This window comes from Hyperolius riggenbachi, chromosome 10, assembly GCF_040937935.1.
Source record: "Hyperolius riggenbachi isolate aHypRig1 chromosome 10, aHypRig1.pri, whole genome shotgun sequence".
Lineage (NCBI taxonomy): Eukaryota > Metazoa > Chordata > Amphibia > Anura > Hyperoliidae > Hyperolius > Hyperolius riggenbachi.
In genome coordinates this window covers 270,190,840-270,217,049 of record NC_090655.1, presented here as the reverse complement: position 1 = coordinate 270,217,049, position 26,210 = coordinate 270,190,840, and the positions used below count along the sequence as shown (strand labels likewise).

At 46.9% G+C, this 26,210-nt stretch overlaps 2 protein-coding genes across 3 annotated transcripts in view; one reads left to right on the top strand and one right to left on the bottom strand.

Annotated features, from left to right (window-relative positions):
• Nucleotides 1–26,210, top strand: part of LOC137535392 (zinc finger protein 665-like) — a 976,927-nt gene that overhangs the window by 293,755 nt on the left and 656,962 nt on the right. The gene's annotated exons all lie outside the window — the stretch shown is intronic.
• LOC137535857 (uncharacterized) overlaps nucleotides 18,484–26,210 on the bottom strand; it is a 532,348-nt gene continuing 524,621 nt past the window's right edge. The window contains exon 20 of the mRNA XM_068257740.1: nucleotides 18,484–20,551. Within this exon, the coding sequence (XP_068113841.1) occupies nucleotides 18,943–20,551 (1,609 nt within the window). The 3' untranslated portion in view covers nucleotides 18,484–18,942. The remainder of the gene's footprint in view (nucleotides 20,552–26,210) is intronic.

Sequence of the window (26,210 nt, the reverse complement as noted above, 5' to 3'; positions counted from 1 at the left end):
TTTGAAAGAGAAGGAAAAACATCCTCAGCTAAGCACAGTTTTTTTGATGAGGTTAACAAGACTGGTGAAGAGCCTAGGCTGATCTGTGAAGGTGTTTGCTGGAGAGGTGGGGGACGACCCGGGAACGGTCCCAAGGCGCATATAGACCATTGGTTGGTCTAGGTCAGCGGTGAGTGAACTACAAAGGGTGTTGGTGGAGGTCTTGCATGTTTATGACAAGCAGAAACACAAGCTGAATACTGCATCCCTGTGGAGAAGAAAACCAGTCTCATAGCGCCTTTGCAAAATTAGGGCTGTAGCACTTGGACTTTTAGTGAAATGGCACAAGGACTTTAATTTGGAGTTTTAATATGTTTAGGAATTTTTTAATACCATTTTGAACATTTTATGCTAATGTTTTGAACACGTAGACACCTTGAGCGCTACCTCTTATTGTATATAAGCACAGTTGTGTCCGAAAGTCGAAGTTGTCTGAGAGAGACCGTCAGACTCTAAATCGAATTGTTAGAAAAGCTTGCAAGACCACGGCTCCTAAAATCACTGCAGAGCTGAATGAACACCTACAGAACCCAGTTTCCACAAAAACTGTTAGTCAGGAGCTGCACATATCTGGATTCCATGGAAGAACTGCAATTAGAAAACCTCTGCTCTCAAAGACAAATGTTTTAAAGTGTTTAGAGTGGTGTAGAAACCACCAGAATTGGTCCCTCGAGCAGTGGAAAAATGTGATTTTTCTCTGACGAATCATCGTTTACCTTATTTCCGACCTCCGGCTGAGTGTATGTTTGGAGGCAGCCGAAAGAAGCATTTCATCCAGACTGCCTTCTCCCAACCGCTGGGCCAATGATTTCCCTTCATGGAAGAATTAACAGCCGGGACTATTTAGGAATTTTGGGTGGCCAAGTTCATCCTATGGTTCAAGAACTGTTTCCGGAGGGGAATGCCCAAATCCATACAGCTAGAATTGTTAAAGAATAGCACGAGGAACATTCTAATGAAGTTGAGCATCTCATCCGGCCACCACAATCCCCAGACCTCAACATCATTGAGCATTTATGGTCGTTTTTAGAGATTCAAGTAAGAAGTCGATTTCGTCTGCCATCGTCTCTAAAAGAACTGGAGGGTGTTTTACCTGAAGATTGGGCTAAAATTCCTTTGGAAAAAATTCACAATTTGTATGAATCAATGCCTCAGAGAATTGAGGCTGTAATTGCCGCAAAAGGTGGACCTACACCATATTTAAAGATATTTTGTTGATTTTCAAGGTGTTTCCATTTATTTTGTCCAACCCCTGTAAATCCCGCAGGACTTCAGTTCTTGCTCAGGGATGTATATATTTGACTCCCACACTCGTTCTCATCGCAGTCGGTTAGTACGGAGATCCGTGAATGGGAACACAGTTCTTATTCACCGATCTTAGTGCCCGTGTCAATGATCGCCGGCATCAATGAGATGCATGCAGTCATTGACAAAACCAAAAGTAACACATACATGCGTTACTTCCTCTGTGTACTGTTCAGTACACAGAGGAGTAAACAAAAGGGGGGGCATCTAGTGGCCAAATAGTAAATTACACCCTAAAACATTACATAACACACGAATACATACATTTATTATTAAAATAAACCCCTGACCTCTCCCAGCTACCAAAATAAAACATTTTCACACATTAAAAAAAATGACATTTAAAAGAAACACATAACTAGTTACCTTAGGGACTGAACTTTTTAATAAGTGTTGCGTGAGGGTATATTCCTGTTAATTTTGCAAATATAGGGTTGTTTAATTAGTGACGGATGCAAAACGGAAAAAACACAGCTTTATTTCCAAAGAAAATATTGTCTAAGGAAATATAATAAACATTGTTATAACCGGGACAAATGGGGAAATAAAATGTGTGGGTTTTATCTACAGTAGAACATTTTATTTTAAAACCATAATGGCTGAAAACAGAGAAGAAATTATTTTTTTTCCCCCGTTTTCTTATTATTCCAGTTAAAATGCATTTAGCAAAATGTGCCATTCAAAGAAAGCCTAATTGGTGGTGAAAAAAAATCAAGATATAGATCATTTCTTTGTGATAAGTAGCTATAAAGTTATTGGTGAATGAATAGGAGGAGCACTGACAGGTGAAAATTGCTCTATTTCAGAAGGGTGAAAATTCCTTAGTAGGGAAGCGGTTAAACAACACCAGTTGCCTGGTTGCCTGGCAGCCCTCCTGATCTATTTGGCTGCAGTGGTGTCTGAATAGCACCAGAAACAAGCATGCAGCTAATCTTGTCAGATATGACAATAATGTCCGATACCCTTGATGTACTGCATGCTTGTTTAGAGTCTATGGCTAAAAGTATTAGAGGCAGGATAGCCAGGCAACTGGTGTTGCTTAAAAGGAAATATATAAATAGGGCAGCGTCCATATTCCTCTCGCTACAGTTGTCCTTTAACCACTTAAGCCCTGAGTGTATTTTTCCCTTATGGACCAGAGCAATTTTCACATTTCAGCGCTCCTCCAATCATTTGCCAATAACATTACCACTACTTATCACAACAAAATGATCTGTATCTTGTTTTTTCTGCCACTAATTAGGCTTTCTTTGGGTGGTACCTTTTGCTAAGAATTATTTGTTTCTAAATGCATTTTAATGGGAATATTAAGAAAAAATTAAAAAAAAATCATTATTTCTTAGTTTTCAGCCATTACAGTTTTAAAATAATACATGCTTCCATAATTAAAACCCATGTATTTTATTTGCCCATTTGTCCTGGTTATTACACCATTTAAATTATCTTGCTATCACAATGTATGGCGCCAATATTTTATTTGGAAATAAAGGTGCATGTTTTCAGTTTTGCGTCCATCACTATTTACAAGCCCATAATTTAAAAAAAAGAAAGAAGTTTTAAATCAGGATGATACCATTTATTGGCTAACTACAAATGAATAAGAATAAACAAGCTTTCGGCCTTGCAGCCTTCGTCAGGTTTACATCCTGTTAGTTTGCAAGCTGGTGGTACAGACAGCTTATATACATGCAACATCAAAAGGGAAAACAGATATTTTTTTCAAGCATAAATACGTCATTAAGATGCCTTAATACAAACAGACCATCTAAATGGGGTAAGATAAGGATCCTTGTTTACTCCATTGCTCACAGACCTGGTATTAGGATTGACCCAGAGGTATCGTAAATTCCTAGTTCACAAGTTCAGCTAGAGTGGCTGAGACAGTTCATATATCATCAATCTCATACCAATATAGAAAGTTGTTGTCCTTATTCAAACCCTTCTGCACAGCTTTGAACCAATTTATAAATTTTGTTTCTGCTATTAATCGGTCATTTGACGTTTTGAAGCCACCCTTCAGGGCAGTGACACGAAGATCATCCATGCTGTGTCCGTTGGACCGAAAGTGTGTAGCAACTGGGAGTCCAGATTTGGTATCATTAATAGTGTGCCTGTGTCCATTCATACGTTTGCGCAGTGTTTGTCCAGTTTCTCCCACGTACATAGCATTGGGGCATTTAGCACACATGATCAGATATACCAGATTGGTGGACCCACAGGAAAATTTACCTTGTACTCTGTACTCCTGTTGTAAACCTGGTATCGTTACCCTGTCAGTGGAGTAAATGTGTCTGCAGGTCCCACATATTTTTTGTCGGCAGGGTGATGTTCCGTTTTGTTGAGGCCTATTCAAAGAGCTCCTGACAATCATCTGTTTTATATTGTGTGGTTGCTGATATGACAAGAGTGGAGGTTTAGGGAATATCGTTCTCAGTCTGTGATCCTTGTGTAAAATGGGATGAAGTTCCTTAGCAATCCTTAAGATTTCCAGGTGTGGGTTGTAGGTGACAACCAAAGGGACACGTTCCTCTTTCTGGTTTTGCTTATATTTCAGGAGTTCAGTCCTGGGGATGTTGCTGGCTTTCCTGATTTGGGCCTCAGCCATGGGAGGACTGTAACCTTGTTTAATGAAAGTGTTCTTAAGGTGATCCAGGTGCTTGTCTCTGTCCATCCTGTCAGAACAAATCCGGTTGTACCTTATAGCTAAACCTCCACTCTTGTCATATCGGCAACCACACAATCTAAAACAGATGATTGTCAGGAGCTCTTTGAATAGGCCTCAACAAAACGGAACATCACCCTGCCGACAAAAAATATGTGGGACCTGCAGACACATTTACTCCACTGATAGGGTAACGATACCAGGTTCACAACAGGAGTACAGAGTACAAGGTAAATTTTCCTGTGGGTCCACCAATCTGGTATATCTGATCATGTGTGCTAAATGCCCCAATGCTATGTACGTGGGAGAAACTGGACAAACACTGCGCAAACGTATGAATGGACACAGGCACACTATTAATGATACCAAATCTGGACTCCCAGTTGCTACACACTTTCGGTCCAACGGACACAGCATGGATGATCTTCGTGTCACTGCCCTGAAGGGCGGCTTCAAAGCGTCAAATGACCGATTAATAGCAGAAACAAAATTTATAAATTGGTTCAATGCTGTGCAGAAGGGTTTGAATAAGGACAACAACTTTCTATATTGGTATGAGATTGATGATATATGAACTGTCTCAGCCACTCTAGCTGAACTTGTGAACTAGGAATTTACGATACCTCTGGGTCAATCCTAATACCAGGTCTGTGAGCAATGGAGTAAACAAGGATCCTTATCTTACCCCATTTAGATGGTCTGTTTGTATTAAGGCATCTTAATGACGTATTTATGCTTGAAAAAAATATCTGTTTTCCCTTTTGATGTTGCATGTATATAAGCTGTCTGTACCACCAGCTTGCAAACTAACAGGATGTAAACCTGACGAAGGCTGCAAGGCCGAAAGCTTGTTTATTCTTATTCATTTGTAGTTAGCCAATAAATGGTATCATCCTGATTTAAAACTTCTTGCTTTTACTGATGGCTAACACGGTACAATACCCTACTGTTACTAATTTAAAAAAGTAACAGTAATATACCCTCCTGACACATATAAAAAAAAGTTCAGTCCCTAAGGTAAGTATTTATTTCGTTTTGTTTTTTTTACTTTATTTTTTTTTTTTTTAAATGCAAAAGTTTTATTTGGGCATTTATGGGAGAGAGTGGGAGGTAAGGGGTTAATCTTAAATTATGTGTAGGTCTCTTTATTAAAGTAAATGATTGTAGGTGTAATTTTACTCTTTGGCCGCAAGATGTTCTCGGTTATTAGCTTCCTGCGCATGCTTTTAGTACACAAACAGGAACTAATGCATGTAAGTGTAACTTACAGTGTTTACAAATGACCGTAGGCATCTAATTGATGTCGCGATCATGGACACGGGGAACTAGAAAAATGAATGGGAACTGCATTCCCATTCATTGATCTCCAGGCTAACATGTAGCAGTGAGAACTAGTGCGTGAGCACGTGAGAGCACGCACAGCGGCAATTGTGGCAGAGTTACGAATATCTACTCCCCTGAGGCTTAGATGAAGTTTTTAGGGGAGTAGATATACTGTACTGTAAACATTAAGTGGTTAAAGGTATATACATATATTGCAGACATTGGACAGGGTGAGGGCTAACTATGGATAACTGCGGATGTATCCAGTCCAAAATATAGGAACTCCATGCAGATTTTGCCTGGCCAAGATTCCAACCGAGGACTCAGCACTACAATACAATAGTGCTATCCACCATGCCTCAATTCTGCTCATATCTATTCGCTCATCCAAGTCATAATTATTATTTAGTGTTTATATAGCGCTGACATCTTACGCAGTGCTGTACAGAGTATATTTTGTCTTGTGACTTTTGTCCCTCAGAGGGGCTCACAATCTAATCCCTACCATAGTCCTATGTCTATGTATGTATCGTGTAGTGTATGTATCAGAGGGGCTCCCAATCTAATCCCTACCATAGTCCTATGTCTATGTATGTATCGTGTAGTGTGTGTATCAGAGGGGCTCCCAATCTAATCCTTACCATAGTCCTATGTCTATGTATGTATCGTGTAGTGTATGTATCAGAGGGGCTCACAATCTAATCCCTACCATAGTCCTATGTCTATGTATGTATCGTGTAGTGTATGTATCGTAGTCTAGGGCCACTTTTGGGGGTAGCCAATTCATTTATCTGTATGTTTTGGGGATGTGGGAGGAAATCGTAGTGCCCAAAGGAAACCCACAAAGACAAGTGAAGAACGTACAAACTGTAATGATCTCATGCGTTGCAGTAAGTGTAGAGCATAAGAATCGCATGGAGGGTGATTGTCACTGATATGAGAAATGATGAGAACAGACCAGGAATAAAGAATAATGGAGATTTTATTACAAATGAAATAAAGTAATATGCTGTGCATTAAACTGATGCACAGCAACAATTAATAATAATAGCAGGCAAATGTATTCAAATAGGCATACATGCACAACCACAGCGATCAGGTATGAACAGACAATGACTTGCAGGCAAATGTATTCAAATAGGCATACATGCACAACCACAACGATCATGTATGAACAGACAATGACTTGCAGGCAAATGTATTAAATAGCATACAATTCAGGGTATATACAAGGACCTCCCTGCATAAGGTAATTTATGCAGAGCAAACCCAGTGTATATAATGTGTGCACACTGACCCTGGAATCTGGTAAATATATACAATATATACACAAGAGATAGATCAGGACACAAGAGTAAGCGAGCGGAAGGTCAACAAGCATAAGTCATAACCAGGAGATCAAACAATACCAATAATCGCTTAGGCAAAGAATGGTCAATGATACAAGCACAGGGTCATACACTGGAGGACTACAGAGCATAGGGATACAGGATAGCTGGGAACTTCTCCAGGATTGAAACACGGAACAGGATGGCTAGAACCAGGAACAATGAGCTAGCAACATGTGAATGATCAGGTGTGTCTTAAAGGGAACCTAAACTGAGAAGGATGTGGATTTTTCCTTTTAAAATTATACCAGTTGCCTGACTTTCCTGCTGATCCTTTGTCTCTAATACTTTTAGCCACAGCCCCTCAACAAGCATGCAGATCAAGTGCTCTGACTGAAGTCAGACTGGATTAGCTGCATGCTTGTTTCAGGTGTGTGTTTCAACCACTACTGCCAGGCAACTGGTATTGTTTAAAAGGAAACATCCATATCCCTCTGTTTAGGGTCCCTTTAAATACCATGCTGGGAGATCATGTGACAGTCCAGACCTCCTCCTAGCAACAGTCTGTGGAGAGGTAGCTTTCCTGGAGAGGTGAGCCCTCTGCTGGTGGACAGGGAGAAGTTCATGCTGCCAAATTTCTGAGGGAACTGATGACATCTGCTAGTGAAACAAAGGTAGTTCATTCATGACAACACCAGCAGATGCAGATTGTGACTCAAACTAATTTCAGACCTGGCTGGGATTCGAACTGGGGAATCGAAAGTCATAAGTTCTGACCGTCTACCAGTGGTGTAGCAAAGGAGCTGTGGGCCCCGATGCAAGTTTTACAATGGGGCCCCCCTGCACTCTATACATATCAATTTATACGGCGCACCAAAACCTGCCAATGGCAACTACAGTGTCAGAGGTGCAAGAAGGGGATGGGAAGGAGTTTGTTAATGATTACCCCTATTCAAAGTATCTATAGAAGGTATTATTATAAGCACAGGACCAATACAGAGCTAATACTGTAGTTAAGGGAGGGCCCTTCAGGGCCCCTCTGGCCCAAGGGCCCCGATGCGGTCGCAACCTCTGCAACCCCTATTGCTACGGCCCTGCCCTCTACTACCCTTCCCTCCTCTATTCTTATCTTGTCTCACTTACACCACCAACACTGTGCTTATCTACAGAATGGGTTATGAATATGTTCATTTTTACAGATTTACATATCCCATAATGCTTGAAAAAAGAATTCTGTAATGGAAATCGTCTTGCTTGAACTTGCAATGGGAAGGACATGATACCTACAATTGTTCTGTGGGGAAATGATGTTGGAACTTGTAGTGTGGGCGACATAATACCTGTTGTTATTATTTGAGGTGCAAGGGGGCAGCATGTATTATATGGCACATGGTTTATATCATATTACATGGCCTTGATATACCACTGCTATGCTGATATTATGTAATTTGACTTGAGAAAGCCGAGGATGAACCTCCGGGAAACGCGTTGTCTGCCCTTTTAAAGGGACTCCGAGCTCTGCCTAAAATAAAAATTTTCACTTACCCGGGGCTTTCTGCAGCCCAGTGCTGGTCGGGAAGTCCCACGCCGGCCTCCTGGCTCTTCTCCCCACGGCTGTCCATATAGGGCTGTCCGGCGGCTCCCCGGGCGACACTGGCCGAGTGCCGGGGCTCCTTCTTCCGCAAACCTCATCAATGACGTCGCACGCCGGCCGCCTCGTGTCATCACGGCGGCCGGCGTGACAGTATGGCGCATGCGTGATTTAATCCCGCATGCGCCATGCTGTCACGCCGGCTGCCGTGATGACGCGAGGCGGCCGGCGTGGGACGTCATTGATGAGGTTTGCGGAATAAGGGGCCCCGGCACTCGGCCAGTGTCGCTCGGGGAGCCGCCGGACAGCCCTATATGGACAACCGTGGGGAGAAGAGCCAGGAGGCCGGCGTGGGACTTCCCGACCAGCACTGGGCTGCAGAAAGCCCCGGGTAAGTGAAAATTTTTATTTTAGGCAGAGCTCGGAGTCCCTTTAAATAAAAACTTTTTTTATTTTTTAGTCCCTCTAGCCCAGTGCCTTTTTTATTTGCAAATCCCACAGTGGTTGTTTCTTTCCTCACACACCGCCGTGACGTCCAGACCACGCCCGCTTGCATTATCCAGCAGCGAGCGGTTGGCGTTCTGGTTTCCATGGTGGCTAGCTCATAGTGACGACACTTCCTGTGTGTGGTTGTCCATTACGTGATCAACAGCGGGAGTCCAGATAGCTCGGTCCCCGGCTACTGAAGAGGGACGCAGGCGTTTCCTGGCTGCACGCTTCGTTCAGCCACACCGTGAATGGGTGAGACCTGTCTTGACTTTTGTCTATTTTACCAGCCACAGTGTTTTAGAGCGCACCCCCCTTTTTTTCTGTAACTGCTATGCTGATGACACCCAACTATATCTTTCCTTCAAACCTGGTGTGACAGACCCAACTCCAACTATAAATGCCTGCTTAGGCAAACTACAGCAATGGATGAGTGACAACTGGCTGAGACTAAATGCAGATAAAACTGAAGTCCTTCTGATCGGAGGGCAGCGCATGACAACAAAACAACTTAACTTGCAGTCTTCATCACTGGAAATAGGCGGCATGGATCTACACAGCTCTGATTATGTGCGTAGCCTGGGAGTTCTAATTGATGGGGATTTAAACTTCAGAACTCACATCTCTGCTGTGGTGAAATCATCCTATTTTCACCTGAAGAACATCGCAAAAATCAAGCACCTCATCCCCCCAGAAGATCTACCAACCTTAGTTCATGCTTTCATTACATCCCAACTGGATTTCTGTAATGCTCTCTACACCGGCCTTCCAAAAAAGGTCTTGTACCGCCTACAGCTGATACAGAATACTGCTGCCAGACTGCTAACCACCCAACCCCATCACTGCCACATAACGCCAGTCCTGCACTCCCTTCACTGGCTACCTATAGAATGGAGGGTCCTATTCAAGATCGGCCTACTGACATTTAAATCACTGAATAATCTGGGCCCTGGATACATGAAAGAAATGTTACAGCTGTGTAGCAATCCCCGCATTCTCAGATCCACAGGTTCTAATAATCTAGTCATACCCAGAGTCCACTTGGAAACTTTTGGTCCTAGAGCCTTCTGTCATGCCGCTCCTACGTTATGGAATTCTTTACCTCAGAAGATCAGGACAGCTCCATCTCTGGACGTGTTTAAATCCAGACTGAAAACCCACCTGTTCAGTTTGGCATTTGCAGAAACATAATTTTTGTGGTGGGAATACTTCATCCTACTACCAATTACTGAATCTGAGAGAGCCTAAGTGCTTTGAGTCCTATGGGAGAAAAGCGCTATAGAAATGTTATTGTTATATTGGATGTGTTCCCTAGTGTCTATTTTTTTTTTTGGGGGGGGGGGGGGGTGAGGTCAGGAAGGGGTAGAATTTATTGCCTGGGGTGAAAAAAAAAAGCTAGATGTGGCCCTAATTCGAAAGAAAAAATAATGAAAACACTATTTATAACTCCAGGTGATGCAAGAAGTTTTGGATCAGGGAGAAAAAAAAAATGTTCAGATACCATTTATTGGCTAGCTTAGAAGAAAAGGAGTCTTCCAGTATACTGGATTACTGTATATATACTGTATGTGTCCTCAAAGTCAGTCCACTCCTCCACAGAAATCTCTTCTCCCCATCCTTCCCATAATCCCCCAGTCTTAGCTAGTCTATGAGCATATTCATAGTCAGCAATATTGGAGCAGAACCTGGATATAAGGCTTTCCAGCTCCTTATGCAGCAGCCAGCTTTCCACAGTGCCGGGACCAGTTCAGCAGTCACACCCCCACATTGGGCTGCATGCCTGAGGTGACAGTACCTGAAGCTGGAATGCCTAGGAAAGTGAAATTCCATCACTGACATTAACCACTTGCCGACCGCACGCTTATACCGTGCGTCGGCAAAGTGGCAGCTGCAGGACCAGCGACGCAGTACTGCGTCGCCAGCTGCAGGCTGATTAATCAGGAAGCAGCCGCTCGCGTGAGCGGCTGCTTCCTGTCAATTCACGGCGGGGGGCTCCGTGAATAGCCTGCGGGCCGCCGATGGTGGCTCGCAGGCTAAATGTAAACACAAGCGGAAATAATCCGCTTTGTTTACATTGTACGGCGCTGCTGCGCAGCAGCGCCGTAAGGCAGATCGGCGATCCCCGGCCAATCAGCGGCCGGGGATCGCCGCCATGTGACAGAGGACATCCTGTCACTGGCTGCACAGGACGGATAGCGTCCTGTGCAGCCCGGATCACTGGGGGGACAGGTAGGAGAGGGAGGGGGGGGGAATGTCGCCACGGAGGGGGGCTTTGAGGTGCCCCCCCCACAACATGCATGCAGGCAGGAGCGATCAGACCCCCCCTGCACATCATCCCCATAGGGGGAAAAAAGGGGGGCGATCTGATCGCTCTGCGTGCCCGCTGATCTGTGCTGGGGGCTGCAGAGCCCACCCAGCACAGATCACAACAAACAGCGCTGGTCCTTAAGGGGGGGGTAAAGGGTGGGTCCTCAAGTGGTTAATTGAGACCATGTTTTACAATGATTATTATGGTGCAGGTGGTGAATATATTTACCCCCCTCTAGATCCAGAATCCCACATCGCTAAGGTGCTAAGTAGGTTAGCACCGTTTTGTGAATCACATCGCGTGCAAAGTCCCACGCGCGCAAAGTCCCACGCACGCACAACGCCCCTATAAGGCGGAGCTTAGCGTCTGACGTCATACGCACACCAGGAAGCGGACGGACCGGCCGGTCTACACTAGAAGTGTGCACAAACCCTGCAGGGCAGAAGCGGGACGGAAACACCGCGGACACCCAAGAGGCACATCAGGGCATTGGCACCTAAGGCCTTGTGACATGCTGAACTAATCTCTGGATGCGTAAGTGAGATTTTTGAAGCGCACAGAGGCAACTGTTTACAGTATTATGCTATGTGGCATTTTTATGTTTTATCTTGAGATATTTTTACTGGATTAAAAGGAGAAACCTTGAGAGAAGGTATTTTAAACAGCGAAGAGTCGTTGATTTTGATTGGATACTATCAGAAAATGCATTATCCACCTGTAGCCAGAGGTGGGCCATATCTGGTGAGTGTGATGGTATGTAGTGTTTGAAGTGGCACATCCACATGGTGATTGTCATGATCGCTTCTGCAGCATGTACTGCTGGCTGCAGTTGTACTGCAGCCAAGCAGTTCTGACTACTTTACATGCATTCGCTTGCATAGGGGTAGCACTCACACTGAGTGTTGATTCCATTTGCAACCGCTATGCAGTTCAGGGCAGCTTGGGATGCTGTTATGAATTCAAACATTGTCTGTTGCTGCCGAGTTGCAGTTACTTTCATGCAGGTTGCAAAGCTTTGTCTGCCTTTTCTGGCTGTCAGCTTGTGACTGATTACCATTCACCAGTGTGGAGATTTGCATCTCTGCTCTCATTGGATGACCTCAGTATAAAGGTTTGCTTCCTGCAAGCATGCTCCGCTCGTCATAGTTTCAGTCTTAGCCTGTCTAGCTGTTACTACTGGGCACTTGTTCCTGTTACCTTGCGTGGATTGCGCTGATTCCTGCGTAGTAGTAGCGAATCCTTCCTAGTCCTGTTCCTGTTACCTTGAGTGGATTGCACTGATTCCTGCGTAGGAGTAGCGAATCCTTCCTAGTCCTGTTCCTCTTACCTTGCGTGGATTGCGCTGATTCCTGCGTAGGAGTAGCAAATCCTTCCTAGTCCTGTTCCTGTTACCTTGCGTGGATTGCGCTGATTCCTGTGTAGGAGTAGTGAATCCTTCCTAGTCCTGTTCTTGTTACCTTGCATGGATTGTGCTGATTCCTGCGTATGAGTAGCGAATCCTTCTTAGTCCTGTTCCTGTTACTTTGCGTGGATTGCGCTGATTCCTGCATAGGAGTAGCGAATCCTTCCTAGTCCTGTTCCTGTTACCTTGCGTGGATTGCACTGATTCCTGCATAGGAGTAGCGAATCCTTCCTAGTCCTGTTCCTGTTACCTTGCGTGGATTGCACTGATTCCTGCGTAGGAGTAGCGAATCCTTCCTAGTCCTGTTCCTGTTACTTTGCGTGGATTGTGCTGATTCCTGAGTAGGAGTAGCGAATCCTTCCTAGTCCTGTTCCTGTTACCTTGCATGGATTGCGCTGATTCCTGCGTAGCAGTAGCAAATCCTTCCTAGTCCCATTCTTGTTACCTTGCGTGGATTGCGCTGATTCCTGCGTAGGAGTAGCAAATCCTTCCTAGTCCCATTCTTGTTACCTTGCGTGGATTGCGCTGATTCCTGCGTAGGAGTAGCGAATCCTTCCTAGTCCTGTTCCTGTTACCTTGCGTGGATTGCGCTGATTCCTGCGTAGTAGTAGCGAATCCTTCCTAGTCCTGTTCCTGTTACCTTGCGTGGATTGCACTGATTTCTGCATAGGAGTAGCGAATCCTTCCTAGTCCTGTTCCTGTTACCTTGCGTGGATTGCGCTGATTCCTGCGTAGGAGTAGCGAATCCTTCCTAGTCCTGTTCCTGTTACCTTGCGTGGATTGCGCTAAATCCTGCGTAGTAGTAGCAAATCCTTCCTAGTCCTGTTCCTGTTACCTTGCGTGGATTGTGCTGATTCCTGCGTAGGAGTAGCGAATCCTTCCTAGTCCTGTTCCTGTTACCTTGCGTGGATTGCGCTGATTCCTGCGTAGGAGTAGCAAATCCTTCCTAGTCCTGTTCTTGTTACCTTGCATGGATTGCGCTGATTCCTGTGTAGGAGTAGTGAATCCTTCCTAGTCCTGTTCTTGTTACCTTGCGTGGATTGTGCTGATTCCTGCGTAGGAGTAGCGAATCCTTCCTAGTCCTGTTCCTGTTACCTTGCGTGGATTGCGCTGATTCCTGCGTAGGAGTAGCAAATCCTTCCTAGTCCTGTTCTTGTTACCTTGCGTGGATTGCGCTGATTCCTGCGTAGGAGTAGTGAATCCTTCCTAGTCCTGTTCCTGTTACTTTGCGTGGATTGCGCTGATTCCTGCGTAGGAGTAGCGAATCCTTCCTAGTCCTGTTCCTGTTACCTTGAGTGAATTGCACTGATTCCTGCATAGGAGTAGCAAATCCTTCCTAGTCCTGTTCCTGTTACCTTGAGTGGATTGCACTGATTCCTGCATAGGAGTAGCAAATCCTTCCTAGTCCTGTTCCTGTTACCTTGCGTGGATTGCACTGATTCCTGCATAGGAGTAGCGAATCCTTCCTAGTCCTGTTCCTGTTACCTTGCGTGGATTGCACTGATTCCTGCGTAGGAGTAGCGAATCCTTCCTAGTCCTGTTCCTGTTACTTTGCGTGGATTGCGCTGATTCCTGCGTAGGAGTAGCGAATCCTTCCTAGTCCTGTTCCTGTTACCTTGCATGGATTGCGCTGATTCCTGCGTAGGAGTAGCAAATCCTTCCTAGTCCCATTCTTGTAACCTTGCGTGGATTGCGCTGATTCCTGCGTAGGAGTAGCGAATCCTTCCTAGTCCTGTTCCTGTTACCTTGCGTGGATTGCGCTGATTCCTGCGTAGTAGTAGCGAATCCTTCCTAGTCCTGTTCCTGTTACTTTGCGTGGATTGCGCTGATTCCTGCGTAGGAGCAGCGAATCCTTCCTAGTCCTGTTCCTGTTACCTTGCGTGGATTGTGCTGATTCCTGCGTATGAGTAGCGAATCCTTCTTAGTCCTGTTCCTGTTACTTTGCGTGGATTGCGCTGATTCCTGCATAGGAGTAGCGAATCCTTCCTAGTCCTGTTCCTGTTACCTTGCGTGGATTGCACTGATTCCTGCATAGGAGTAGCGAATCCTTCCTAGTCCTGTTCCTGTTACCTTGCGTGGATTGCACTGATTCCTGCGTAGGAGTAGCGAATCCTTCCTAGTCCTGTTCCTGTTACTTTGCGTGGATTGTGCTGATTCCTGAGTAGGAGTAGCGAATCCTTCCTAGTCCTGTTCCTGTTACCTTGCATGGATTGCGCTGATTCCTGCGTAGGAGTAGCAAATCCTTCCTAGTCCCATTCTTGTTACCTTGCGTGGATTGCGCTGATTCCTGCGTAGGAGTAGCAAATCCTTCCTAGTCCCATTCTTGTTACCTTGCGTGGATTGCGCTGATTCCTGCGTAGGAGTAGCGAATCCTTCCTAGTCCTGTTCCTGTTACCTTGCGTGGATTGCGCTGATTCCTGCGTAGTAGTAGCGAATCCTTCCTAGTCCTGTTCCTGTTACCTTGCGTGGATTGCACTGATTCCTGCATAGGAGTAGCGAATCCTTCCTAGTCCTGTTCCTGTTACCTTGCGTGGATTGCGCTGATTCCTGCGTAGGAGTAGCGAATCCTTCCTAGTCCTGTTCCTGTTACCTTGCGTGGATTGCGCTAAATCCTGCGTAGTAGTAGCGAATCCTTCCTAGTCCTGTTCCTGTTACCTTGCGTGGATTGTGCTGATTCCTGCGTAGGAGTAGCGAATCCTTCCTAGTCCTGTTCCTGTTACCTTGCGTGGATTGCGCTGATTCCTGCGTAGGAGTAGCAAATCCTTCCTAGTCCTGTTCTTGTTACCTTGCATGGATTGCGCTGATTCCTGTGTAGGAGTAGTGAATCCTTCCTAGTCCTGTTCTTGTTACCTTGCGTGGATTGTGCTGATTCCTGCGTAGGAGTAGCGAATCCTTCCTAGTCCTGTTCCTGTTACCTTGCGTGGATTGCGCTGATTCCTGCGTAGGAGTAGCAAATCCTTCCTAGTCCTGTTCTTGTTACCTTGCGTGGATTGCGCTTATTCCTGTGTAGGAGTAGTGAATCCTTCCTAGTCCTGTTCTTGTTACCTTGCGTGTATTGCGCTGATTCCTGCGTAGGAGTAGTGAATCCTTCCTAGTCCTGTTCCTGTTACTTTGCGTGGATTGCGCTGATTCCTGCGTAGGAGTAGCGAATCCTTCCTAGTCCTGTTCCTGTTACCTTGAGTGAATTGCACTGATTCCTGCATAGGAGTAGCAAATCCTTCCTAGTCCTGTTCCTGTTACCTTGAGTGGATTGCACTGATTCCTGCATAGGAGTAGCAAATCCTTCCTAGTCCTGTTCCTGTTACCTTGCGTGGATTGCACTGATTCCTGCATAGGAGTAGCGAATCCTTCCTAGTCCTGTTCCTGTTACCTTGCGTGGATTGCACTGATTCCTGCGTAGGAGTAGCGAATCCTTCCTAGTCCTGTTCCTGTTACTTTGCGTGGATTGCGCTGATTCCTGCGTAGGAGTAGCGAATCCTTCCTAGTCCTGTTCCTGTTACCTTGCATGGATTGCGCTGATTCCTGCGTAGGAGTAGCAAATCCTTCCTAGTCCCATTCTTGTTACCTTGCGTGGATTGCGCTGATTCCTGCGTAGGAGTAGCGAATCCTTCCTAGTCCTGTTCCTGTTACCTTGCGTGGATTGCGCTGATTCCTGCGTAGTAGTAGCGAATCCTTCCTAGTCCTGTTCCTGTTACCTTGCGTGGATTGCACTGATTCCTGCGTAGGAGTAGCGAATCCTTCCTAGTCCTGTTCCTGTTACCTTGCGTGGATTGCGCTGATTCCTGCGTAGGAGTAGCGAATCCTTCCTAGTCCTGTTCCTGTTACCTTGCGTGGATTGCGCTAAATCCTGCGTAGTAGTAGCGAATCCTTCCTAGTCCTATTCCTGTTACCTTGCGTGGATTGTGCTGATTCCTGTGTAGGAGTAGTGAATCCTTCCTAGTCCTGTTCTTGTTACCTTGCGTGGATTGTGCTGATTCCTGCGTAGGAGTAGCGAATCCTTCTTAGTCCTGTTCCTGTTACCTTGCGTGGATTGCGCTGATTCCTGCGTAGGAGTAGCAAATCCTTCCTAGTCCTGTTCTTGTTACCTTGCGTGGATTGCGCTGATTCCTGTGTAGGAGTAGTGAATCCTTCCTAGTCCTGTTCTTGTTACCTTGCGTGGATTGCGCTGATTCCTGCGTAGGAGTAGCGAATCCTTCCTAGTCCTGTTCCTGTTACCTTGAGTGAATTGCACTGATTCCTGCATAGGAGTAGCAAATCCTTCCTAGTCCTGTTCCTGTTACCTTGAGTGGATTGCACTGATTCCTGCATAGGAGTAGCAAATCCTTCCTAGTCCTGTTCCTGTTACCTTGCGTGGATTGCACTGATTCCTGCATAGGAGTAGCGAATCCTTCCTAGTCCTGTTCCTGTTACCTTGCGTGGATTGCACTGATTCCTGCGTAGGAGTAGCGAATCCTTCCTAGTCCTGTTCCTGTTACTTTGCGTGGATTGCGCTGATTCCTGCGTAGGAGTAGCGAATCCTTCCTAGTCCTGTTCCTGTTACCTTGCATGGATTGCGCTGATTCCTGCGTAGGAGTAGCAAATCCTTCCTAGTCCCATTCTTGTTACCTTGCGTGGATTGCGCTGATTCCTGCGTAGGAGTAGCGAATCCTTCCTAGTCCTGTTCCTGTTACCTTGCGTGGATTGCGCTGATTCCTGCGTAGTAGTAGCGAATCCTTCCTAGTCCTGTTCCTGTTACCTTGCGTGGATTGCACTGATTCCTGCGTAGGAGTAGCGAATCCTTCCTAGTCCTGTTCCTGTTACCTTGCGTGGATTGCGCTGATTCCTGCGTAGGAGTAGCGAATCCTTCCTAGTCCTGTTCCTGTTACCTTGCGTGGATTGCGCTAAATCCTGCGTAGTAGTAGCGAATCCTTCCTAGTCCTATTCCTGTTACCTTGCGTGGATTGTGCTGATTCCTGTGTAGGAGTAGTGAATCCTTCCTAGTCCTGTTCTTGTTACCTTGCGTGGATTGTGCTGATTCCTGCGTAGGAGTAGCGAATCCTTCTTAGTCCTGTTCCTGTTACCTTGCGTGGATTGCGCTGATTCCTGCGTAGGAGTAGCAAATCCTTCCTAGTCCTGTTCTTGTTACCTTGCGTGGATTGCGCTGATTCCTGTGTAGGAGTAGTGAATCCTTCCTAGTCCTGTTCTTGTTACCTTGCGTGGATTGCGCTGATTCCTGCGTAGGAGTAGCGAATCCTTCCTAGTCCTGTTCCTGTTACCTTGCGTGGATTGCGCTGATTCCTGCGTAGGAGTAGTGAATCCTTCCTAGTCCTGTTCCTGTTACTTTGCGTGGATTGTGCTGATTCCTGAGTAGGAGTAGCGAATCCTTCCTAGTCCTGTTCCTGTTGCCTTGCGTGGATTGCGCTGATTCCTGCGCAGGAGTAGCGAATCCTTCCTAGTCCTGTTCCTGTTGCCTTGTGTGTTGGTCTGTGTGTGGACGCTTGCTGTCGCTGGGTCAGTGACTGGATTAGCAAGCGTTCATTCTGTTTGTCTCAAGTTCTTGTTTATGTTTAGTCAGATCCGTGGTACATTTGAACTGGCAGGACCCCAGGGATTTTGTACAATAGTTAGTTCTGTTATACTGTTTAATACTACCTGTGATTATCTGTGTTTGACCTATTGCCTGTTTATCTTGCTCTGTCTGTCCTGCCTTGTGGATTACGCCATCTCCGGTGTAGGAGTGGCGAATCCTCAAGTCCTGCTCTTGTGAGGTACGCCATCGCTGTGGTCGCGATTGGCTGCCTCATTTCAGTCCGTCTTGTATCTGTCTGAATGTTTGCAACATCGCACTGTGCTGCCATTGCGTTTTATCAGAGGCCCAGAGCTGCAGTTGCTCTGGGCAGCCTGTGTAGCCTCTTCCATTATCCAGCTCTTAGCCTTGTTGTGCTGGGTGGGCAGACAGTATGCCCCCCCCCCCCCCCCCCCCAGCATTACAGTGATATTACAGAAAGCACGGTGACTTTGAAGTATAGAATTTAACGATACCTGGACAATATTACCCTACGTGGAGATCATTTTTTTGCAAATTCGAGTGAGATGTTATAAATATTGCCTAAGACCCACCTGAGAGCTGAGGTGGCTCAGATCTGGTGAGCATCTAGACATAGGGGACCAGGGCATATAGAAGTGATTGTCACCTGGGGAGCACGAGGCATGTGTGGCAGCAGGAGTTGACTGCACGTTTTTACCCTATGTGGAGCTTATATGTGTTGCAGGTCTGGAGAGCGCAGCAGTAACTGTATATCCTTAAACTGGACTTTCTGCAGCCATCCCAGTGACTGGTGAAATAACTGTTGCATGTATTTATTGTGGACTTTGGCGCAGTGTTTTATATTGAATCCAATGCACTGAGCAGCATGAAAGAGTCCTCAGGATTCAGTGTAAAAATGCTGCCATATAAGCTTCGCAAAAAGTAAAAGAAACATTGGAAAAGAACACTTATGGCCAAATCATTTCCCACACTCAACACACATGTCTCACAAGCAGTGATTTATGTGCAAAACATTTCCCACACTCAGCACATGAATAGGGCTTCTCGCCAGTGTGAGATCTCTCATGCTTGACAAGGTCTGACTTCTGAACAAAACATTTCCCACACTCAGCACATGAATAGGGCTTCTCTCCAGTGTGATATCTCTTATGTCTCACAAGCAGTGGTTTATGTGCAAAACATTTCCCACACTCAGCACATGAATAGGGCTTCTCGCCAGTGTGAGATCTCTCATGCTTGACAAGGTCTGACTTCTGAACAAAACATTTCCCACACTCAGCACATGAATAGGGCTTTTCACCAGTGTGAGATCTCTCATGATTGACAAGGCCTGACTTCTGAACAAAACATTTCCCACACTCAGCACATGAATAGGGCTTCTCACCAGTGTGAGATCTCTCATGTATGACAAGCTTTGCTTTCTGTCCAAAACATTTCCCACACTCATTACATGAATAGGGCTTCTCACCAGTGTGAGATCTCTCATGATTGACAAGGCCTGACTTCTGAACAAAACATTTCCCACACTCAGCACATGAATAGGGCTTCTCGCCCGTGTGAGATCTCTCATGTATGACAAGCCCTACTTTCTGTACAAAACATTTCCCACACTCAGCACATGAATAGGGCTTCTCGCCAGTGTGAGATCTCTCATGCTTGACAAGCTGTGATTTATGTGCAAAACATTTCCCACACTCAGCACATGAATAGGGCTTCTCACCAGTGTGAGATCTCTCATGTGTGACAAGGTCTGACTTCTGAACAAAACATTTCCCACACTCAGCACATGAATAGGGCTTCTCACCAGTGTGAGATCTCTCATGCTTGACAAGGCCTGACTTCTGAAAAAAACATTTCCCACACTCAGCACATGAGTAGGGCTTCTCACCAGTGTGAGATCTCTTATGTGTGACAAGGTCTGACTTATGAACAAAACATTTCCCACACTCAGCACATGAATAGGGCTTCTCGCCAGTGTGAGATCTCTCATGTGTGACAAGGTCTGACTTCTGAACAAAACATTTCCCACACTCAGCACATGAGTAGGGCTTCTCGCCAGTGTGAGATCTCTCATGCTTGACAAGGTCTGACTTCTGAACAAAACATTTCCCACACTCAGCACATGAATAGGGCTTCTCGCCAGTGTGAGATCTCTCATGACTGACAAGTTGTGATTTCTTTCCAAAACATTTCCCACACTCAGCACATGAATAGGGCTTCTCACCAGTGTGAAATCTCTCATGGGTTAAAATGTGTGCTTTCTGTCCAAAACATTTCCCACACTCATTACAGGAATAGGGCTTTTCACCAGTGTGAGATCTCTTATGACTTACAAGGTTTGCTTTATGCCCAAAATATTTTCCACAATCAGCACATAAATAGGGCTTCTCGCCAGTGTGAGATCTCTCATGTATGACAAGCTTTGCTTTCTCTACAAAACATTTCCCACACTCAGCACATGAATAGGGGTTCTCACCAGTGTGAGATCTCTCATGACTGACAAGTTGTGATTTCCATCCAAAACATTTCCCACACTCTGAACATAAATAGGGCTTCTCACAGGTGTGAGATCTCTCATGTCTGACGAGAAGTGATTTCTGTACAAAACATTTCCCACACATGGAACAAGAATGAGATCTTCCAGCAGGGTCAGAGCTGTGCTGGGTATGAGGCCCCTCGGGGTTAGACAGGTGAGGGGAGTCTGGGGGAATATTTGGGGTCACCAGGATATCTGCAGTAGACTCTTGTCCAGTGACATCATCATCCGATGTACAGTCTGTGGATACAGAGAGACGAGTCTCTGAGAGGTTCCTGATGCCGGGACTCCGCCCTGTAAATAGAGAAACATCATCACTTCCTGTTAGAGAATCCTGAGGGGAGGAACAATTATCATTAGGGAGGGTCAGTGAGCTGCATATAATTCCAAAATTATGCAAAGATGATGCAGAGTGGAAATGGGCCAGATGCAGCATCTGCATATCTTTCCATATAATTAGCATAACATTTTCACCATCTCAGAGTTATCAGCATGTCACTGACCATCACCAGTTATCAGCCTGACAGAAAACTGCTGCTGCATTTACCTGCTTAAAAATTGTTATTTGCAGCAACTGTAGCAGAGGCATATACATTGGCATAGTTCTGCCTAATTTTTAAACTACACTGCGGTCACAAAATATGCTGATTGGGCACTGTGGGCCTAAAACTGCACTATAAGCTCAACAGTGATGTGAAATGTTTTGTATGACAATGTCAGGTGACACAAACATTTTACAATACAATATGGCCACTCAATCACTTTATATTAGCACAGTGACTGGCTGTAATAGTGATGCAGCCACATACTACACTATACTAAACAGGTGGTGCATATACACTACACACCACACCACAAATAACAACAACAAAAATACACAGCACTGAATGACACAGAGCTGCTATCTATCTGTCCCTCAATCAGCAGCACAGCTCTCCCTACACTGACTCCAGGCACACAGCTACACTGCACTGAATAACACAGAACACTGTCAGCAAGCTGTCTCTCTGTCCCTCAATCAGCAGCACAGCTCTCCCTACACTGACTCCAGGCACACAGCTACACTGCACTGAATAACACAGAACACTGTCAGCAAGCTATCTCTCTGTCCCTAAATCAGCAGCACTGCTCCCCCTACACGGACTCCAGGTACACAGCTACACAGCACTGAATACCACAGAACACTGTCAGCAAGCTATCTCTCTGTCCCTCAATCAGCAGCACAGCTCTCCCTACACTGACTCCAGGCACACAGCTACACTGCACTGAATAACACAGAACATTGTCAGCAAGCTATCTCTCTGTCCCTAAATCAGCAGCACAGCTCTCCCTACACTGACTCCAGGCACACAGCTACACAGCACTGGATTCCATAGAGAACACCTATCACTATCTGTCCCTCAGCAGCACAGCTCTCCCTACACTGACTCCAGGCACACAGCTACACAGCACTGGATTACATAGAGAACACCTATCACTATCTGTCCCTCAATCAGCAGCACAGCTCTCCCTACACTGACTCCAGGCACACAGCTACACAGCACTGGATTACATAGAGAACACCTATCACTATCTGTCCCTCAATCAGCAGCACAGCTCTCCCTACACTGGCTCCAGGCACACAGCTACACAGCACTGGATTACATAGAGAACACCTATCACTATCTGTCCCTCAATCAGCAGCACAGCTCTCCCTACACTGACTCCAGGCACACAGCTACACAGCACTGGGTTACATAGAAGACACCTATCACTATCTGTCCCTCAGCAGCACAGCTCTCCCTACACTGACTCCAGGCACACAGCTACACAGCACTGGATTCCATAGAGAACACCTATCACTATCTGTCCCTCAGCAGCACAGCTCTCCCTACACTGACTCCAGGCACACAGCTACACAGCACTGGGTTACATAGAGAACACCTATTTCTATCTGTCCGTCAGTCAGCAGCACAGCTCTCCCTACACTGACCCCAGGCACACAGCTACACAGCACTGGATTACATAGAGAACACCTATCTCTATCTGTCCCTCAGCAGCACGGCTCTCCCTACACTGACTCCAGGCACACAGCTACACAGCACTGGGTGACATACAGAACACCTATCTCTATCTGTCCGTCAGTCAGCAGCACAGCTCTCCCTACACTGACCCCAGGCACACAGCTACACAGCACTGGATTACATAGAGAACACCTATCTCTATCTGTCCCTCAGCAGCACGGCTCTCCCTACACTGACTCCAGGCACACAGCTACACAGCACTGGGTGACATACAGAACACCTATCTCTATCTGTCCCTCAGTCAGCAGCACCGCTCTCCCTACACTGACTCCAGGCACACAGCTACACAGCACTGGATTCCATAGAGAACACCTATCACTATCTGTCCCTCAATCAGCAGCACAGCTCTCCCTACACTGACTCCAGGCACACAGCTACACAGCACTGGATTCCATAGAGAACACCTATCTCTATCTGTCCCTCAATCAGCAGCATAGCTCTCCCTACACTGACTCCAGGCACACAGCTACACAGCACTGAATAACACAGTACAGTGCCAGCAAGCTGTCTCTCTGTCCCTCAATCAGCAGCACAGCTCTCCCTACACTGACTCCAGCCTGACTGGAAAACGGCTGCCAGGTTCATTTCTCTTATTGGGGGTGTCGCCCATATGGTAAATATTGGCTGTTCTGCCCCACCTGACTTGAGGGTGAAGGGTTAAAATATGGCTCCATGTTAAAATATGGGGTAGATGCAAACTGCATAAGCTTTGAGGTAAATGTGAATGGCAAATGATTGCTGTAAACTGACCACCGATGTCAACTGCAGCCATCATTAGCCAGAATATGCTTAGCACAGGATCTGTGGACATATCCATTTGAAGATTGCAGTCTTGAGAACCGAGCCTGAGGGCCCATTTACACTTGACCAGTTGCCAGACTCCTTTGCTTTTTTCCTTTTTTGACCTGCAATGAATCTACCATTTTGTGTCTTGAGCACGTAGTTCCTACTGGAGTATATACCTGATATTGGCTACCTTCCACATCATCCACAGCTTTTCTGAGTGCCTGCCACCCCCTCTCTACTAGAATACAACCTGAAATACTGACGTGATGGGAGGAGTCAGGCAGTGGGATGCAGGGCACTAAAGCAAGCCTGACATACCCAGGTGATGGGAAGAGTCAGGCAGTGGGGGCAGGGAACTAAAGCAAGCCTGACATACCGAGGTGATGAAAGGAGTCAGGCAGTGGGGGCAGGGCACTAAAGCAAGCCTGATATACTGAGGTGATGGGAGGAGTCAGGCAGTGGGGGCAGGGCACTAAAGCAAGCCTGACATACTGAGGTGATGGAAGGGGTCAGGCAGTGGGTGCAGGGCACTAAAGCAAGCCTGACATACCGAGGTGATGGGAGGAGTCAGGCAGTGGGGGCAGAGCACTAAAGCAATCCTGATATACCGAAGTGATGGGAGGAGTCAGACAGTGGATGCAGGGCACTAAAGCAAGCCTGACATACTGAGGTGATGGGAGGAGTCAGGCAGTGAGTGCAAGGCACTAAAGCAAGCCTGACATACCGAGGTGATGGGAGGAGTCAGGAAATTAGGGCAGGGCACTAAAGCAAGCCTGACATACCGAGGTGATGAAAGGAGTCAGGCAGTGGGGGCAGGGCACTAAAGCAAGCCTGATATACTGAGGTGATGGGAGGAGTCAGGCAGTGGGGGCAGGGCACTAAAGCAAGCCTGCCATACTGAGGTGATGGAAGGAGTCAGGCAGTGGGTGCAGGGCACTAAAGCAAGCCTGACATACCGAGGTGATGGGAGGAGTCAGGCAGTGGATGCAGGGCACTAAAGCAAGCCTGACATACTGAGGTGATAGGAAGAGTCAGGCAGTGAGTGCAAGGCACTAAAGCAAGCCAGACATACCGAGGTGATGGGAGGAGTCAGGAAATTAGGGCAGGGCACTAAAGCAAGCCTGACATACTGAGGTGATGGGAGGAGTCAGGCAGTGGGGGAAGGGCACTAAAGCAAACTTGACATACTGAGGTGATGGGGGGAGTCAGGCAGTGGGATGCAGGGCACTAAAAGAAATTCTGACATACTGAGGTGATGGGAGGAGTCAGGCAATGGGGGCAGGGCACTAAAGCAAGCCTGACATACCGAGGTGATGGGAGGAGTCAGGCAGTGGGTGCAGGGCACTAAAGCAAGCCTGACATACCGAGGTGATGGGTGGAGTCAGGCAGTGGGTGCAGGGCACTAAAGCAAGCCTGACATACAGAGGTGATGGGAGGAGTCAGGCAGTGGGTGCAGGACACTAAAGCAAGTCTAACATACCGAGAGGATGGGAGGGGTCAGGCAGTGGGTGCAGGGCACTAAAGCAAGTTTGATATACCGAGGTGATGGGAGGAGTCAGGCAGTGGGGGAAGGGCACTAAAGCAAACCTGACATACCGAGGTGATAGGAGGAGTCAGGCAGTGGGTGCAGGGCACTAAAGCAAGCCTGACATACTGAGGTGATGGGAGGAGTCAGGCAGTGGGTGCAGGGCACTAAAGCAAGCCTGACATACCGAGGTGATGGGAGGAGTCAGGCAGTGGGTGCAGGGCACTAAAGCAAGCCTGACATACCGAGGTGATGGGAGGAGTCAGGCAGTGGGTGCAGGGCAGTAAAGCAAGCCTGACATACCGAGGTGATTGGAGGGGTCAAGCAGTGGGTGCAGGGCACTAAAGCAAGCATTGACATTCCGAGGTGATGGGAGGAGTCAGGCAGTGGGTGCAGGGTAGTAAAGCAATCCTGACATACTGAGGTAATGGGAGGAGTCAGGCAGTGGGTGCAGGGCACTAAAGCAAGCCTGACATACCGAGGTGATGGGAGGAGTCAGGCAGTGGGGGCAGGGCACTAAAGCAAGCCTGACATACCGAGGTAAAAGAGAGGAGTCAGGCAATGGGTGCAGGGCACTAAAGCAAGCCTGACAGCAGTTTTACATTAGCGGCCACTTCTTCCAAGGGTTAAATCGCTGTATAGCTATACTTCCAGGAGTTTAAATCTGGCAGTGCGTACTTACAAGCCAATGATGTCACAATTCCACTTCTGGGTCTAAGGCCGTGTGTCTCAGCTGTGTCAGACACACAGGAAGAGCTGAGATGCAGACAATTCCTCGTAGATAGCCTCCTTGGTTGCTAAGCAACTGCTGACCACACTAAGGTGGCTGAACTATGAGATAAGGGCATCAGCCCTGGAACTAAATTAGCAGAAATGTAACACGTTGGCCTCAATTCACCAGTGGCATGCCCCCCAACCCTCCCGTTTTCGCCGGGACTGTCCCGGGTTGGGGGCCCCCTCCCGCTATCCTGCTGCCACCCCCCGAAGTCCCGGGCTAGGCAGCCTCAGAGGTGACTGTAGAAAAAAACGATTCTCCAGACGCGCAATGCAGGGAGTGGGGGCTGCATCATTCCTCCCTCCCTTCGGCTCTCTGAAGCTGCCTACTGTGCGTGGCCCTGCCCCCGGATGCACAGTTTGCGCAGCGGTGGTCATCTTACCTGTCTATGCGCTTGTACGGGAGCCGGCTTCATTCTACTTCCTGTTTCCTATGACGTCATAGGAAACAGGAACTAGAAGAGAAGGGCCGGCTCCCGTACAAGTGCATAGACAGGTATGTGACCACCACTGCGCAAACAGTGCATCGGGGGAAGGTGGGGGGCACACACAGTA